This window comes from Astatotilapia calliptera, chromosome 7 (assembly GCF_964374335.1).
Source record: "Astatotilapia calliptera chromosome 7, fAstCal68.1, whole genome shotgun sequence".
NCBI classification, from domain to species: Eukaryota; Metazoa; Chordata; class Actinopteri; order Cichliformes; family Cichlidae; genus Astatotilapia; species Astatotilapia calliptera.
Window position 1 is genome coordinate 21,240,009 of NC_137428.1, and position 16,995 is coordinate 21,257,003.

The 16,995-nt window shown below is 40.6% G+C and overlaps 1 protein-coding gene across 3 annotated transcripts in view; it reads left to right on the plus strand.

Moving 5' to 3' along the window:
* The window catches only part of dym (dymeclin), a 60,494-nt gene extending 49,722 nt beyond the window's left edge, over positions 1-10,772 (plus strand). For all 3 annotated transcript variants that reach the window (XM_080304193.1, XM_080304191.1, XM_080304192.1), the window contains 2 exons: positions 535-648; positions 9,583-10,772. In XM_080304193.1, coding sequence (XP_080160319.1) covers positions 535-648; positions 9,583-9,732 — 264 coding nt within the window. In that variant the 3' untranslated portion in view covers positions 9,733-10,772. The remainder of the gene's footprint in view (positions 1-534; positions 649-9,582) is intronic.
* Positions 10,773-16,995: the final 6,223 nt, after the last annotated feature.

The following is a 16,995-nucleotide window of genomic DNA, read 5'->3' on the forward strand; positions in this document are numbered from 1 at the left end:
AACAATGACCATTCAAAAAGAGACATCTTAATTTTGTGTCTACGCTTGAAGACAACTTGGCAAAGAACCTTTTTTTTTATTATATCTTTAGACAATCTGTTACTAGCAGCCTGTCACAATTCCCCCACATTTCCTTAGTTAAATCTACAAAAAATGCCTGATATAGCGTAGTTTCACAAGCATAAAATAACAGTTTTTGCACCAACATATTGATTTTCAAGCTTGTAAGAATTATACAAACTGTGCTTTTGTCTTATATACTATATTCCCATGTATGTTTGCACATTTCAATAAATAACTGCACCTATTTCCCATTTTCCTGGCAAAACATGAAAAACTGAGGACACTGTATTGGTGGTAATTTGTATTTAAATTCTGTGTTTACCCCTAAATACTCCAACTGTATTCAGTCCAATTAAACTTTATTTCTATAGCACCAAATTACAACAACGGTCACCTCAAAGCACTTTAAGGCAAGCTAAAAGACCCTATGGCAAGTTTGTGATTGGCTGTTTCCTCCTGTTTGACCTTTAGGTTATTGGTTTCTTCAGTCAGCGTCTGGAGCAGGCTGGAAGTGACCTGTCTGTTGAGAGAGTTCAGGAGGTCATCATGAAAGGAGCCCAGGCACTGCCAAAAGACAGACTGAAGGTAATTCACTCACACAGACACACAGGCAGCGGGGCAACAGACAAAGTGGAAGAGCGTGGAAAGCAGGAGTCATAAAATGTGGGCTTTGCTAAAAGGTTAAAAAAGAGAAGAAGAAGAAGTGGTAAATTTCTATGCATGTGAAGAGAGTCCAGTTGAACAATCGAGATGTTTGGGATTGGGATATGGACTCGGGCAATGGAATGATGGAAGGAGGCCTTTGGGAGTGGACACAAAAGGCCAAAGCCCAGTTCTCATTAACATTAATGCCCATCTTCGTTCCATTTCTGCTTACCTGCTACATGTGAACATGTAATGACATTTCAAGGAGATGGGATGGGGGGACGGCTAACGGCACTTTGTCATGGGTACATCAGATTGGGGGGAGGGGACGAAGGAGACATAAATCTGCCACCATGCCTCGTTACCCAACACTCCTGGCGGGTTCTCTAACCCTTTCCCTTTCCAATGCTCCTCCATTAATCAGTAAGGAAATATGTAACCAGCGGTCTCCACAGCAGCTCGGAAGCTCTTAATTGCATGTTTTATCATGTGTTTCATGTTCCATATACTTGACTGTTGGCTGCAAGCCATTTGTCTGTGGAAGAGGGATGGTGCGCGGCCATGAGTCCATGTTCTCTCTCTCTGCCGTGCTCACAGCGAGCTCATCAGAGCACTAATGTAGCGACCATGAATTCACAGAATTACCCACCGAGCCATGTGGATAACCCTCATGTCCTTCAGCGAGAGTGCTGTACCTGTGGCACAAGTCAATGTGGGTCATGAGTGTGTGTGTGTCATCTCCTGCATTTGTGTATGTCTGCTGATGACCATCTGACTAAATGGCAGTCTACGTTTTTGTGCAAAAGTGTTTTTGAGTCTCACGCTGACTCCACATCAGAGTGCTTTCCAGCTCCACAGGGTGATGTGAAGTGAAAAGTATATCTGGGCAATGTGTCTTCCGGGAAAAGTCCCTACCATTTGATGGCACCATCTCTCAAACAAACAGCTGTCTCTCCACCTCTCGCCTCCCGTCATCCTATGAGCTCATTCAGCTTCCCCCCAATGTAAAAATCTATAGGTTAGATTAATGTTGTGTGGAATCGTCGATACGTCGGCAATTACTCCGATGAAGCAGTATCGGTGTCTCAATCAGTTGTGGCTCCACGGAGAGCGCCGACATGAATGAAATGTTCGGGAAACGCGATTGTTCCTCGCTCTTTCTAAAAAAAAAAAAAATTTTTTGTGGAGTTTTTTTTGTTTTTTTTTTTTTTGGTGGAGGTTTTTTTTTTTTGTGGAGTTTTTCTTGCCCTCGGGTCATGTGAACATTGCATGTAAATGAGTGCATCAATTTTTAAATCTTAAAGTTGCACCCATATCTACACTAACAACCAAAATCAGAACATTTTGTTAACACTTGCTGAAAGCTGAAAGCACCACTGTGGTGTTGCAGTGCAGCTGGGGAAGGATATCTATAAAACTTCATTCCCAAACTGTATTCTATGGTTCTTCTTGCACACTGATAAAATCATCAGTAAGGTGACATTATTTTCAGATATCGTCTTTTTTTGTGGTTATTTATTTTTCAGCTCAGTTATGCAGTCGCAGTGAGAATTCAGCCATTTATGTTGACAGGAGGCGAGTTAACAAGCATAAAACAGAGGCTTAGGTGGAGATGATACTTCCCATGTCTGTGGGTCTGCTAGTGTCCGCTTGGATCCCACCAAAATCAATTTTATCATCAGATGGTTTGCACGCGGTGAGTGCAGACGAATGTATCAGCTAGCCATGCACCCAGACAGCTGTCTTCAAGCAGACCTCCAAGAAGTGTTTGGCATAACAGGACTGACTACTACCCCATCGGGTCTCCAGCTGTCCTCCACTGAAATAACTGATGCTTAAGACACAATTTACTGTTATTGCATGCAAATGTTTGGACATTTTTAGTTGCAAAATGATCTTTAAAATTACGTTTTTAGATTATTTTTTTTTAAATAAAAAAAAAATATCCACATTTAGTGTTAATCTGTATCAGCCTGTACGTATCGCCAATATAATAACTTCAAAATTGGTTGGTTGGGAACTGCAGACACTTGTCAGGTAAACCACTGACATAAAGATAGTATGGACACTAGTTAATCTATTGAAATAGAAACATATAAGTGAGGATGCAGATTTTTAACGGGGCAAAATGTAGACATGCAAATTAGGCGCTAACTGAAAGAAAGGATTGAAGGTGGTAAGTACCCCTTGGATGACCCTCAACACTCAGCTGCCTGCCTCTCATTCTTTGTGTGTGTGTTGTTTCAGGGTGTGTGAGGCTGAGTGGTGCTTATAGGCAGTGCCTGCGGAATGTGTTGTTTAGCCTCTCCTGCTGAAATCTGCCTCTTTGAGCAGCGATAGCCTACAGACTCTCTGGCTTCTCAGGAAGAGACGGAGGGGGAGGGGGGTTACCAGCTGTTAGTCAGTCAGTACCTGGGGCTTAAGAGGCCTGATGGCAGCCATTACTACTTTCCCACACACTGACAACACAGTTTCTATACATTTCTATGTAGAAATCCTCTTTCAGATGTGTGCAGTAAATTCAGAAAGCCCATGCCTAACTTGTGTAATACAGTCCGCCTTCAGAGCTCAAACTTAGGGCAATCGGGACTTTGCAAAGCGTTAATAGTATTAAGCAGTTTTCACAAATGCATTGCAGCCCTGAACTTTTGTAGTGCTCACCGAATGAAGCGCAGTGTGATAAACGTCCACCGCTCTCTAGGTCGGAGATTGGCTGCTCTTTTAGTCTGCGAGCTCTCTGGTACAGATATTTTTCCAGTGCATTCACTGCTAGTGAGTCGCCGTCATGCGTCCCGGCTTCTTCTCACCCTGTCCAGGAGGCTCCTTCGCTTAAAGCCTGCAAAGTATTTCCAGTAATGCACGCATGTCTGAGGTGGATTGGATAGCTGTGGAAAATCTACTGACCCAGTTTCACCGAAAATGTCCGAAATTCATGTATGAAAACAGCTCAACACTGTCGAAAGAAAGGTCACCCTGATGATTTCTTAAATATACCAGTTCTCTCCTGTCAGATCTCAATACTTGAACATGATTTGAGCAAATGTAGAAAAAAAATCATCAAGATCTGTAGGTTGAGCTATTGTTTATTTATTGATTGATTATTGATTCTGGCTTTTTGCCATATTTGATCATCTGTAATAACTGTCTTATACAGTTTGAGCATTTAGAGTAAGACTTAGGAGTAGGGGTGGGTTTTTATAATCGATTTATCGATTAAAATCGATTCTGGCTTGGGTAACGTAAAATCGATTCATTAAAATCCTGAATCGATTTTTTAATATTAATTTATTTTGCCCGAAATGCCAGAATCTCTGGTGAAACCTCACAAAATTTCAACAACCACCAAACAGCTAAGACAGTAAATGAGAGCAGGTACACGGCTTCTGCACAAAGACGTAAACACACAGCGCGGATCAGAATCAGTGAGATGTCGCCTTTCTCAGCTGACGGTCGGGGCTGAAAGCCGACAGATCGCTGATTCTGATCCGCGCTGTGTGTTTACGCCCTTTTTGCGCTGTTAGTTTTATCTCTCTCCAAACAATATTGACCGAACCAGCAGCAAAAGAAGATCCAAACTACGCTTCACATAAACATCGTCATGAATTCCCTCTGACTTTTGCTGACTTTTCAGGATAAAAATCACACTTCATGCACAGCTCTCTCTCTCTCTCTTTTCTGCATTATTCGCTTGCTTGTTACGCACAAGTCTACCGTTGTTTACAGGCTGTCGGCCGACGTTTTTTTTCCCTTTTACTTACTTCCGAAAAGTAAACCTAATTTCTGCCGTTCAATATTGAACAAATTTAAACTTTTTAAAATTAAGCAAAATGCAAAACGCTTAGCCGTGTCTCTAATAAAACCGCTGTAACTTCAGAGGTAATGTTCATGTGTTGATTAATGGTTTTCTTTCGTTTTTGATGTACTGCAGATTATTTTTATAAAATCCCAGGCCAGGAAAATCACCTTCATGTTTTTCTGTGTTTTATCTTCAGCTACTTTGACACAAAGGCCTCTGCTGTGATGCTCACACCTTTGATAAAGTCTTGCGTGTGTCAGCTTCCTTTTAATAGATACAAAAATATGTAAATGTACTGATCTGAATTATAATATTTCTGACTGTCAAAATTTCCCAGATTCAAATCGAATCGAATCGAATTAAATCGAATCGTGGATCGAATCGATTCGGGACCTTGTGAATCGGAATTGAATCGATTCTAGAAATCAGTGACGATACCCAGCCCTACTTAGGAGTCTATCTGGTGTCACCTCGGATATCTTTCCCTGTCAAGAAAATTATGATGTTGCCAAAAAGAAAAATTTAATCAGCAGAAGGATATTTACTACATCAGTTTACCCTTCATTTTATCTGAAACATACAAAAGAATCATATCCTTTTAGTTTATTTTCAGCTGTCACTATGGGACATTGCCCATAAATATTACTAGCTAAAGCTTTCAGACAGTTGTGGTGATCGCAGTATATTAATATTTTTCTGTGAGAAAGTCACAGAGGCATAAAGTGATGTGAGATTGAAATAAGTACTTTGACTTTTAACTCAAACGTACTATTTGAGACAAACGAGAGTTAAATTCCACCACTGATCGTTTTTTTAAAAATGTATATAAAGTTTATATCATAATAAAATATTGATATAATGTAACCTGTTTATATTTGGACGATCAAAATGCAAGCTAGTCTCATGAGCTATGTTAGCAAACTAGTGTGCTTGCTAAAGTTAACATTACTAAAGGTGTTCTTCCAGATACATCACACACCCATGAAACGAACTAAACTTTCCCAAAGGACGGCTCTAAAAAGCAGAATGTGAATATAAAACCCACGACTTTTGTCAAGGATTTGTAAAGCGTTTCGAAACCTGACTTTTCAGTGTTTGTGCGTGTACCTGCATGTAAATGTGTGTGTTTGTGTGTATCAAGTTCTTATTTGCTCCCTCGCCGCATTCTTCTGTGTCTGGCCGCCGAGCGCTGTCAGCGAAAGCACAGTGGAGGAAAGGGAACACAGCGTCCTAAGTAAAGATATGAGGCCAGCCAGCCAGTCTGTGTTCAGGGGCGAGGGCCTGACCCGCCAGGACCCATAACTAACTGATATGAGCCCGGGCCAAGTGGGCCCCAGCCAGCAGTCAGACTGAGAACAAAACAGAGAAGGGGAGGGGAGGGGAAGTCAGCAGAGAGACAGAGGAGATATGTGCTGGGACAGTATGAACAGAATAAGGGACAGAGATAATATTAGTTACTGGATGTGGCAGTCTGGAGATGCTCTGATTTTATTTTTATGTTATTTTTTCCCCAGAATTCACTCAAGCCTGAAAGCAACATTTTTGCTGTGAGGCACTTGCCATTGCCTTGCAATATGCAAGGCAATTACCCTGGTGGGGCTCTCGAACATAGATGTAAGAAGAAGAAGGCGGCCGTTGGGATTCTGGGTCATTTTTCCCTCTTCTGGCTTTGTGAAATTTAGGGAAATTGGTCATGTGAGCGTGCGGGACTTTAAGTTCCCACGGTGTCGAAATTAAACTATAGGAGTGTAAGGATGCTTTTTATAGATGCCTGCATGCTAAAAACTGTAATTCTAGCCTATTGCTAGGTGGTTACTAGGCAAGATGGGATGTCATATCTGATATGATATAGATAAGTGCTTTCAGGGGCCTAAGACGTACCTGTGTGCCAAGTTTTGTTGCTCAACTCCTGATTGCGTAGGAGGAGTTGGCAGCCGAAGAAACAAACAAACACACAGGTGGAGATTTGTGTGTTATAGTAAGACATATTTAGGGCTTTGTTTGTGCCAGATTCATGTCGAGTTATTGCGATTGTCCACCAGAGATATCACTGTAAAACAGCAACTTCTCCTCTGTAAGTGTTTATTATTGAGCTTGGGACAAACTCTAATCTAAGCTAGATGGCTAACTATAATTTTAGATTTAAAGTACAAGCACGAGTCTGGTATTGATCCTCGCATCCATATCAAGAAACACAGATTGGATGCCGAGCTATTCCTATAATTACAGAGGAATTCCTTTGCATCAGTGGCACCCATTTTTGAAGTAGTGATAATGTTAGCGTGTTAATACTAAAAGCACGCCAGAGATTTGTAAAGATCTAATTATAATATGATTGGTGATGTTTCTGCGTTTCCCATGAATAATAATTTAGATTCTTTCAATGAGGCCATGAAAATGATAAATTATGGGTTTAATACTGAAGTGAAGCCACTCATATCTGTATTTATACAGATATAAAGCATGCAAATCCGTATAGTAATGCTAGAGTAAATACCATTTGTGTGCTTGTGCTTTAGCTCTGAGTTTTTTTACCTTTTTCTTTAAACTGTGACTGCTGTGTTCAGGGCTCATGATGGAGAACTACTTATATTCAGAGTGTTTAAGCAAGCGTTTACCAAAGTAGCCTCAGTGTCTTATGTGTGTCTGGTTTCTATGAAAAAAGGCGCTTATGCCATATTTTGCTCATATAGAGGATTCGTTTTAGAGGTGTTAACATTGATTGCGCATGTACACATAATGCTTTACGAGTAAGAATAGGTTAATGCTGATGCTGTAACATGTGTTGTTTCAAACCTATGTTGACATAGCTGTGTCTGCTGGTTTATGCTTTGATTAACCTAATTGCCTAATAGCACAACTGGTTGTGCTTCATATGTTTTCATATATCACGGTGGTTGCTGCAGGGTATTAATCTGCTCGGCTGCCGTCTGTTCATGCTTGTAAACACGACACTGCTGAAGAAAACTATTTTCAATCAAAATGAAAAATTAAAGGCTGTATTTCTTCCTCTAAGCTTACAAGTAAAGGCCTGAATGTGTGGAGCAACTGTCACCAACAAGGTCATGTGAACGCCGGATGAGTCGTTATGCTACGAGGGAGTCACCTACACACCCATGCCACTCAGATAATACAGTTCCTGCATTGTGTCTGGCCATCAACAATGGGAGTGGTGTGTGTGTGTACAGTTTAGCCTCAGTAACCTGGCATATGGCCTGTGACCCCACAGCCCCTCGGTCTGTGTCATTGTGATACCGATAGTGAGGCCTTGAATGGAGCCAATCAGGATTGAAAAGACTGGACTCAGACCATCAAATAAAGGCTCACAGCATCTGTCTTTCACCACAGACTGATTACTGGCTGCGTGTGTGCACATACATGCATGTGCAGACAGGAGGATATAATGAGGTACCATTATGTATTATTGATGTGCTTCCCCGGCTGCCTACCTGCTGTCAGGTGGGCTGGCTCATGCATGCTTTGGTCTGGTCTGGTCTGGTCTGGTTGGTGGGCTTCCAGAAGAAAAAGCTGGTGTTCAAGATGATAACTGATTACACAAAACATTCAATTTGTCAGATATCGATCTGTTAATTTGTGACTTTTAAATTCTTAAAATTCGTTTTCATTGAAAGGTTGAAAGGTTCAGTTTTACTTTTTATTATGGTGAGAGGTTAAAAAGGGCACCAATTAAAAATGGTAAATGGCCTGCATTTATATAGCGCTTTACTCAGTCCCTAAGGACCCCAAAGCGCTTTACACTACATTCAGTCATTCACCCATTCACACACACATTCACACACTGGCAATGGCAAGCTACGTTGTAGCCACAGCTGCCCTGGGGTGCACTGATGATATGATATAAAAATAGATGATATGAAACTAAACAGAGCTGCAATTGAATTTTATTTTTGTGCTATTTCTAAAGACAGCATGTCAGCCCAAAGTGGAGAAGTTCCCCCAAGTGCAGATAATGTTTCCTCTTTATAGGAAAAATAAAAAGAAGACTTTTCCTGACCAAACCAGGAACGCTTGCAAAACTTCTTCCCACTTCACAAACTGCTGCGAAGTGTCAAGGTTTCAAAGAGGTCTTCCTCATATTTCACGGTACTAACAGTGATTTGAGTAGCACAGCTTTTCTGCTTCATGTGAAAGTAATTCATTCATTCAACAGCCAGCTCCAAAAAAAAGGACTTTATTTCAGTGAGCTGTGTTTGGCAATCCACAGAAGAAAAAAAACAACAAATACCACGTTATTGTAGCGCAGCTCTAATACGCTGCTTCAGGTCTTGTTTTTTTTAAAGCATAAACTGCATATAAAAGATAGATGTAGCCACCGTGACCCCACCTGTTGGTTTATGAAGCAATTCAGCTCAGCGTCTTCGGTTTTTTTGGAGACAAAAGTGACCATATTTGGACAAGAGTGAGATCAGTTAGCAAGCTACATTCACCAACACAGTTAACTTTTAATTAGTGCTAATAATAGAGCTAGCTATTTCCAAAAACATTTATTTCTTACCAGGCTCTGAACATGTTTACTTACTGGGAATTTATAGGGATAATGTTGCGCCATGTGGTTTAAGAGGTAGAGCAGGTCATCTGCTAATTGGAATTTTGGTGACCTGGCTTCTCCAGTCTGCATGTCAAAGAAGCCTTTTACAAGATACTGAAGTCTGAGTTGCTCCCAATGCATTCTTCAGATTGTGAATGTTAGATTAGATGTAGAAACAAGTATTTGCATGAATGCATGGGTGAATGTGACAAACTATAAACTACATACATGTATTATAAAGCATCTGAATGCTGCAATAGAGTATAAAGGCACTATATAAGAACCCCCCTCATGAAAAACAGAGCAGCTGAAAGTAGCTTTTAACATGAGAATGTAAAGTGAGCGTCCACTGACCACTGGAGGAACTGCAGTTTCAGCGTCGAGTTCATACTGCGTAAAAACTACCGATCTGATAAGTTAAAATATCTTCTTTGAAAAGACTCTGTGCGGAAACATTTCTGCATCAGCATTTTCTTTTTTATGACTTGCTCATCCTACTTTTCTCTCGCCCGGTGTTTTCTGTGAATAGAAATTCCCAGAGCTCAAGTTCAAGTATGTGGAGGAGGACCAGCCAGAGGACTTCTTCATCCCCTACGTGTGGTCGCTGGTCTTCAACTCTGGAGTCGGCCTCCACTGGAGCCCACACGGGATCGAGCTGTTCAGCATGGACTCCGGCTGAAGGACACGTTGCAGCAGATTGCGCGTCTCCATCTCCGTTCAGTACAGAAAAAGGAACTGACGGCACGTGGGTGTGGGTGGGTGTGTGTGTGTGTGTGTGTGTGTGTGTGTTCTGGGTAGGTGTGTATGCATTACCCTTTATAGTATGTTCACGCTGCTTTGAAAGTGCCTCAACCTTGTAGAGGATGGTGTTTCTTTTTCATGCAGCACAACCTCGTTCTCCCAATAGGTCACTTAAAACATGCAGACACATGTTACACTGCTCTGATGAACATCCATTTACTTCTGCACTGAATACTAAAAACCTGCTGTGACTCAACACCTGCCACTCATCTTCAAATGTCCTATTATTGTTGATTTTACACGCGATTATCTCATAAACTTTTTCTTTTCTTTTGGCGTACATTGTTCTCAGTGTACAACAGCTTTTGACACATTCGCGCTTTTGAATTGAAGAAATGAAGAGAGAGAAAACTCTGTTGTCATCATCAGTATGCAGGAGTTACAGTGTTGCCGGCTGTTTAATATCCCTCCCCACCCCCCACGTTCAAGTACAGCTTAATTAAATTTCAGTCCCCGGATGATATAAGCACTCTGCATCACTCTTTAATTCGTCTGATTTCGTTGTTGCTTGCAGCTCATTTATTCCATACCCTGTTTTTGTCATTAGCATTTTTTTCCTGATGCTAACCCAAGGCAAATACTTAAACCGGGGACGGCCATTAAACCTCCTGTCCTGTTGTGCATAATTACCGTTGTCTCCTTAACCGGTTACATTACTTCATGTTTAAGTAGGGACTTATTGTTATTTATTTTCATGTATATTGTTTTTATATATATTCACCATCCCAAAATGTAAAGTGCAGTAGTGCTGAAATGACTACTATTACCGAAAGAGAAAAGCAATGGTACTATACTTTGATTATTCCCAGACGGGAAAACTGGCTTTATATATAAATGCATATAATATGATGACAGCTGTCCTTTTTGTGGCAATGTTTACCTTGAAAATAGAAGTTTAAATAAAAATATGAAATCAAACCAGCCTGAGTGTCACGCTGTTATTTAGCAGTGAAATACTGCAGCATTCATGTGACGTTTATCACGTTTGTCTTAATTGTTTTAAGGTTATGCAACTTTGGACTGAAAGCCTTGTTTATGACTCTGTCAGCCTGACAAATGTAAAGTGTTTATCGACCACAAGCTGAGCAGCCTGTCTTGATTTTTATCGAGTGGATTGAAATGTCCTCCGGCCTTGCCCAGTTGCACAATGCTTTATGGCTCAGTTGCATTGGGATAAAAATATGACAGCAACCATCCAAACAATCCTGGTTTGACTTGGGCTGATTCCAATCGCTCTCAGACAGATTAGCGAAGGTTTGCAAATAATTGATGAACGTTGATGACACATTAGCCAATCAGTCTGCAATCAAACAATCTGAGTCGGTCTGCATCAGTAAGTGTGCAACGGGGAGCTTCGCTTAATTGGTTGGCCTCTGGTTGTATTCAGCGAATTGTCATATCATCACAAACAGAACGCGTGCGATTGCCGGCTTCACCCTATTCCGATCGAACACTGCTCTCATAACACCTGCGAAACCACTATAATGGTATTTCTGCACTTCAGTGTTAAATTAAAATTACTTTTTCAGAACACACACATCTTCAGTGACTGACTCGGGGCGGGTGGGACAAATCCCACCCCCCAAAAAAACAGATGAATAGGAGAAAATGTCAGACTGAAGATGGAAACGAAGTCTGAGGAGGTGTAATTTCTTTTGATATCAGAGTGACCTTTTAAGCATTGTAGAAAGAAGGATTAGAAAAAGATGTGTGAAGCCTGTGTGCGCAAGATTTAGATTTCTTTTTCTAAGACCTCTTAGATTTCTCTTGATACCCAGTGGCTGGCCTTTTCTCTCAGTTATATTGACCTAAGTTATTAAAATATTTACCAAGGTTGCTGCTTCATACCTTCAATGATAAATATATATCTGTGTGTGTGTGTATGTTTAGCCTTGGATTTCATTGCTGCTTGCCCGGCACATTTCAGCCACAGTCTTCTCTTGCATCTTTGCGGCACAAAAGAAAGATCATCCTGAAGACTGGACTGTTACGCTATGAGCAGACTTTACCGTGTGTCTTATTTTCGCCTGTTTTTATCATCGCTGCTAAAGCAGCAGAAACAGAGGCGGAAAACCACGTCGGGAGTCAGGCGAGGGGGGGGGGTGCAAAAGTTTACGGCACAATGGCACCCACTGTGTCGCTGGAGCTCCCACTTCCCAAGAGAATTTCATGCCTTTCGTCTCTATTGTATTGGTTTTCATGCCTGAAATTCTCTTGTTCTCAGGGACAATATAATGGATGCAATTCGATGTAAAGAATGGCTCATTTTCAGGACGGGTTCATTGGTAGGTTACAATGAAACTGCACGCTCAAGGAGACTGAAGCCCTCTCCCTCTGCACTGACTCTCACCTGCCTCCAGCTCTATTATCTCTGTGCCAGATGGTTGAGCGGAGGTTTTTTTACAAAGTGACATGGCTCCCCTTGTTCCTTTATGGCGCAGGGGTCACCTTACCCTCGGATCCCATTTCAGGTGACAGCAGGAAGATAGATGGAGCCAGGGATTTGGGGATGTATAGTTTTGTTGTTGTTGTTGTTTGTGTGTGTGCATCTTTTTTTTTTCTCCCCAGATGTTGGTACTTTTCCTCAAGGTCTAGGTGAGATCGTGTTGACTACCCAGTGGAGTGTGCTTCTAGAACCATCGGTTATCACCAAACCACAGTTTACACCAGTGAGATACATTGTCACAATAACGTCGCTGGCTCACTCTTCGCTCTCGTTGACACGTAAAAATAAACCACCAAAGCTTGGTTGGAATTAAAGCATTGCATCTGTGGGCCGGCCCATAAGTGGAAAATATCAGTGAGATATAAAGATGAGACAGGCGTATTATCATGATCTTGATGTCTGCATCAGTTAACCTCGTTTTTGTGAGCACGGAAGGTTTGGAGGAAGTCAACAAGCCCTGACCAGCTGGCCTTGAGAAACTTCTCTTAGTTTTTTTCCTTTAATCATACCTTACACTGAAAGTGTTTTCTGTTTTTCATCTTATAAATGACATGGCTTAATTTGTACAAGTCATCAGTCATCAGTCTATTTATGCAAAGTCATAAAGTAAGTAACGCTGTTCCCAAGACACTTTCCAGACAGTGTTGCGTGGTGTATCAAAATCTCATGGTGCTTTTTATGTGTCGATAAGTCATAATACAGCTTTGATGAGATCCTAACATCACCAGCGGAAATGCAACCCCAAACTGTGATATAGTACCTCCACTGTGTTTTACAGATGGCTGCAGACGCATACTTCTCTCGAGACAACCTTAATACATACTGATGACGACATGACCCAAAAATTTCAAACTCTGATTCATCACTTCATCAGACCTGTTGGCACTGATTTTCAGTCCAGTTCTTGTGTAGTTTGGGCTACCTCAGCCTTTTCTACCTTTTCCCCCCCTTCCTTAAGAATGGCTCCTTGACTGGCAGCCTCCTACTGAGACCACTTCTGATGAGACTTTAGCAAATATTAGATGGCTCAACTGACGGGGCAGATCCATCTCTCAGTCCTGTGTCAGATCCCTTGAATAGGACATGAAATTTTAATCTTGCTGTATTTCTTTTTTTTTTTTTTTTTTTTTTTTTACCATTTTTTTAAGGAAATCGCCTTCAGATTCTGTTTATCTGATGTATATGTTTTTTTTAGGACTCCCACTTCTTCTTTAATCCTCAATTAGTTCTGTTTTTTTAAATATATTTTTTAAGATTGCCAAATTTTCTATAATAGATATTTGCAAATCACCTTGTTGGTGCAAAAATATTATTTTATGCCTGGCAAACTGTGTTAATAAAGTGCATAACGATGTTATGCACGATGTGTAGACATAAAACTGATTCACCGCTTTACTTTTGTGTCTTTTTGTTTGTTTAAATGATTCATATGTCATTGTTAACAGTCTGTGAAATTCAAGGACTAAACTGAAAATAGGTGATAAAGCAGCAAATGTCCAAAGCAAAACTCAGAAAGACCTGCAGAAAGTCCGGAGAACTATTAGTCAAGTCTTTTAAGAGAACATAGAGGAAAACACAAGTCACTGAAAATTCAGTTGGTTAAAAGGAGTCTGGCTCATCAGACACAAACTATAAAGAAATGAGGGGTAGCTCAAGGCTTTTGTGCAGTCTTGTTTTTGTGATTGCAGGATGAAGAACAATAACTGGAGGTGACGATGATAAAGAACTATAGAAGAAATAGAATTTAATAAGCTCTATATATTGAACATTTAGTGTATGTAATGCCACAACATTCTCTATAAACCTCTGTGATCCCTTCAGGAATGATTGTAATCATTTTAGTTATTCTGTTTTATCAAATTTTATCATTAGCTCTGGTTTTTTTAGCCGCTTCTGTTAGCATGTTAACGTTAGCCTGGAGAGCATGCTAACGTTCTGCCTACTCAAGGAAACTGTAACATTTTTCTTTTCTAGCATTTCTATATGAATACCGTCTTCTTTTTTTCTAAAGTTAAAACTGTGGTTGGACCATGTCCTTCGTGAAAAGCTGACATTTCTTTGCAGAGTTGTCTTTCTGATACAAAACATTAGCACCTCACTAGATTTCAGTAGCTATAGCAGATGACGTATGCAGATTTAAGGCCATATTTTCCATGAAGCACAATGGGGAAATCAATGTTCAGCAGTGGTAGCCCACTACCAGCACACTAGCAGCTTTGGACAGCTCGTCTACCTGCAGTGAGCGTCTGTTGTCAGATGGCCCATGTGATAGTATATGTGACATAACCCGGTCTGTGGCCTACTCAAATTTGCGCTGCTGTTGGTCCATTAACCAGCTGCGAGAGCCACTCTCTGTATCTTTCATGCTGTATTCTTGGGTCTTTAATGTTTTGGGGGGTTTTTTGTGCTTGGCTCCACTGTTGCTCTCTTCTCATTAGTGTGCCAGTCTGCATTCAGCCAACTCACAGCATCATACACATCAAGCAACGTGCAGTTGGGATTCTGCATGGGAACATTTTCATTGGTTGAAAGCCCCTTTCTATTGTAGGTAAATACCTCTGCAAGCAGGCACAAATGCGGTGCTATGAATTAAGCATAAGTGGGCGATACCATGTAGCTTCTGTGAAAGACTCATCCCCCACAAACAGTTCGTCCATAAACATCACGCAATTACTTCAAGGGACAAAAAACACTGACTGGCATCAGTATCACAATTGAGCCAGGGCACTCTTCCATGTAGGACAGTTAAATGCATGGAGATCATCAAAATAGTTTCATGCCAGTGGCCTTTAAAGAGAACTAGGTCACTGAGGCCTCCAGCTTTAACATGACAAAGATGTAATCCCTTAACCCAAACCAGACTAAAGAAATCTGAAAGTATATGCTCTCTGTGAGAGGTTTATCAAACAACACCTTACAAATTAGTTCATCTCATACTGAAAAGACCAAAGCCCGTTGGACAAGAGAAAATGCTTCCTAAATGAAAACGTGAATCTTATATAACATCTATAATAACTCTTTGAGATTCAGTGCACTTTGCACGTGTAATTGGGTGTAAAATAACATTGTTGCATCTCAATGTGTCAGGCTCACTTTGATCCAACTTAAAAGTCTGGATTGATTAAAAGTTATTGATATTGAATTGAGGGGTTTCTTTGTGTTGACTGACCACTGGCTGCAGGGCACGAGCTACATACTGAGCAACTTTCAGCTAAAGATGAAGTTCTGAACTTTCACGCCAGTCCTCAGGTTTTACCCAACATTAACTTAACAGACTGATATAACAATGCATCAAGGTGAATTAGTGCTGTGCGATACTGCACACCACCAATTTTGGTATTTATCCCATACCAAGTAAATACAGGGCCAGAATTACCAATACCAATACCGATACCAATACTTTTAACCTATAAAGTTAGCTTATGTAGGGGAGAGCAGCGTCTCATGATTTTTGAGATTTTCAAACTGAATTTTTTTGTGGATCAAGAATTAAAAATGTGCCTGTACCTAAAGCTCTTTGTCAACTTCTGTTGTTTAAATGTGCTACAGGCTATAAATCTACTAGACCTGGCAGGTGACACAAAAAGATTAAGTTTTTTCATTTCCAAAAGGATAAGAATTTATTTAACACTATTCAGTGGGTTACATACTGAATTTTGAGGATAGAAAATATTGATCCTATTGTGCTAGTATCGATCCGATACCGATACCAGCGCTGGTATCGATATTAGCAATATTTGGATTGCTCTAGAAGTAATACTTTTAATCATTTTAGCCAAAACTGAAGATCACAACCTTTATGAAGGTAAAATTTATCGCCAGGCTGTTGCATTAGACTGTTTGACATTTTTACCGCAGGAGAGTAACTCACTCATTGAACATTCAGTTGGCTAAAAGGAGTCTGGGGCAGGTTGGTAGGTCTGTAGCTAACATTAGCATTCTGGGATAAAATGTGGGTCATACCGCATGTCTGAGGACAAGACTGAAGCTTTCTCTCATTCATTATAGAGCAAACCCCACTGGACATGCTGATAATGGTACATTTTTTCTCAACACACGATGAATAAGTTTTTTCCCTCCTTTTTTTATGCTTTTTCACAGCATGATTTTTTTTTTTTTTTTTAAAGAGGCTGCGTCATTTACCAGTGTGGGTGTTTTCAATCCTTCCTGTTGTGACATCGGATGTGCAAGTTGTGAATTTTTTTACGTTTTCTCTTATCTATTTAATTAAAGTTGCCTTATTTCTATCATTCTTATCTCACCAGCGACTGGCTGCCTGCCTGCATGCAGTCTTCACCCTATTCTTAACATTCTCATTCACACATAATAAGCCTGTTTAATTGCATATGTGTGACCCCCACTCGTCTGAAACCAGTCACTGTGTCAATAAATTATAGTGAAGGCTAGGGCTGCTGTCTAGAATATTAATCATCCCTCTTGCTGTGTAATGCTGTTTTAGCCGACTGCACGCCCTCATTTGAATCACCTCTGCAGGGTCACTTGATTGAGCTTAACGAGGCTGTTAAAGCAACAGCTCAGCAGCTTTTAGAAATACATTTATTCACTTTTTGTTGAGACTTAGATGAGCAAGACTGCTGTATATATGCCTTATGAATACATAAGGCTAAAGCTAGAAGCTAGCTCAGCACAAAGACTGTGAAGGGGGGGCATGAAACTAACCCTGCTGTAGCCTTA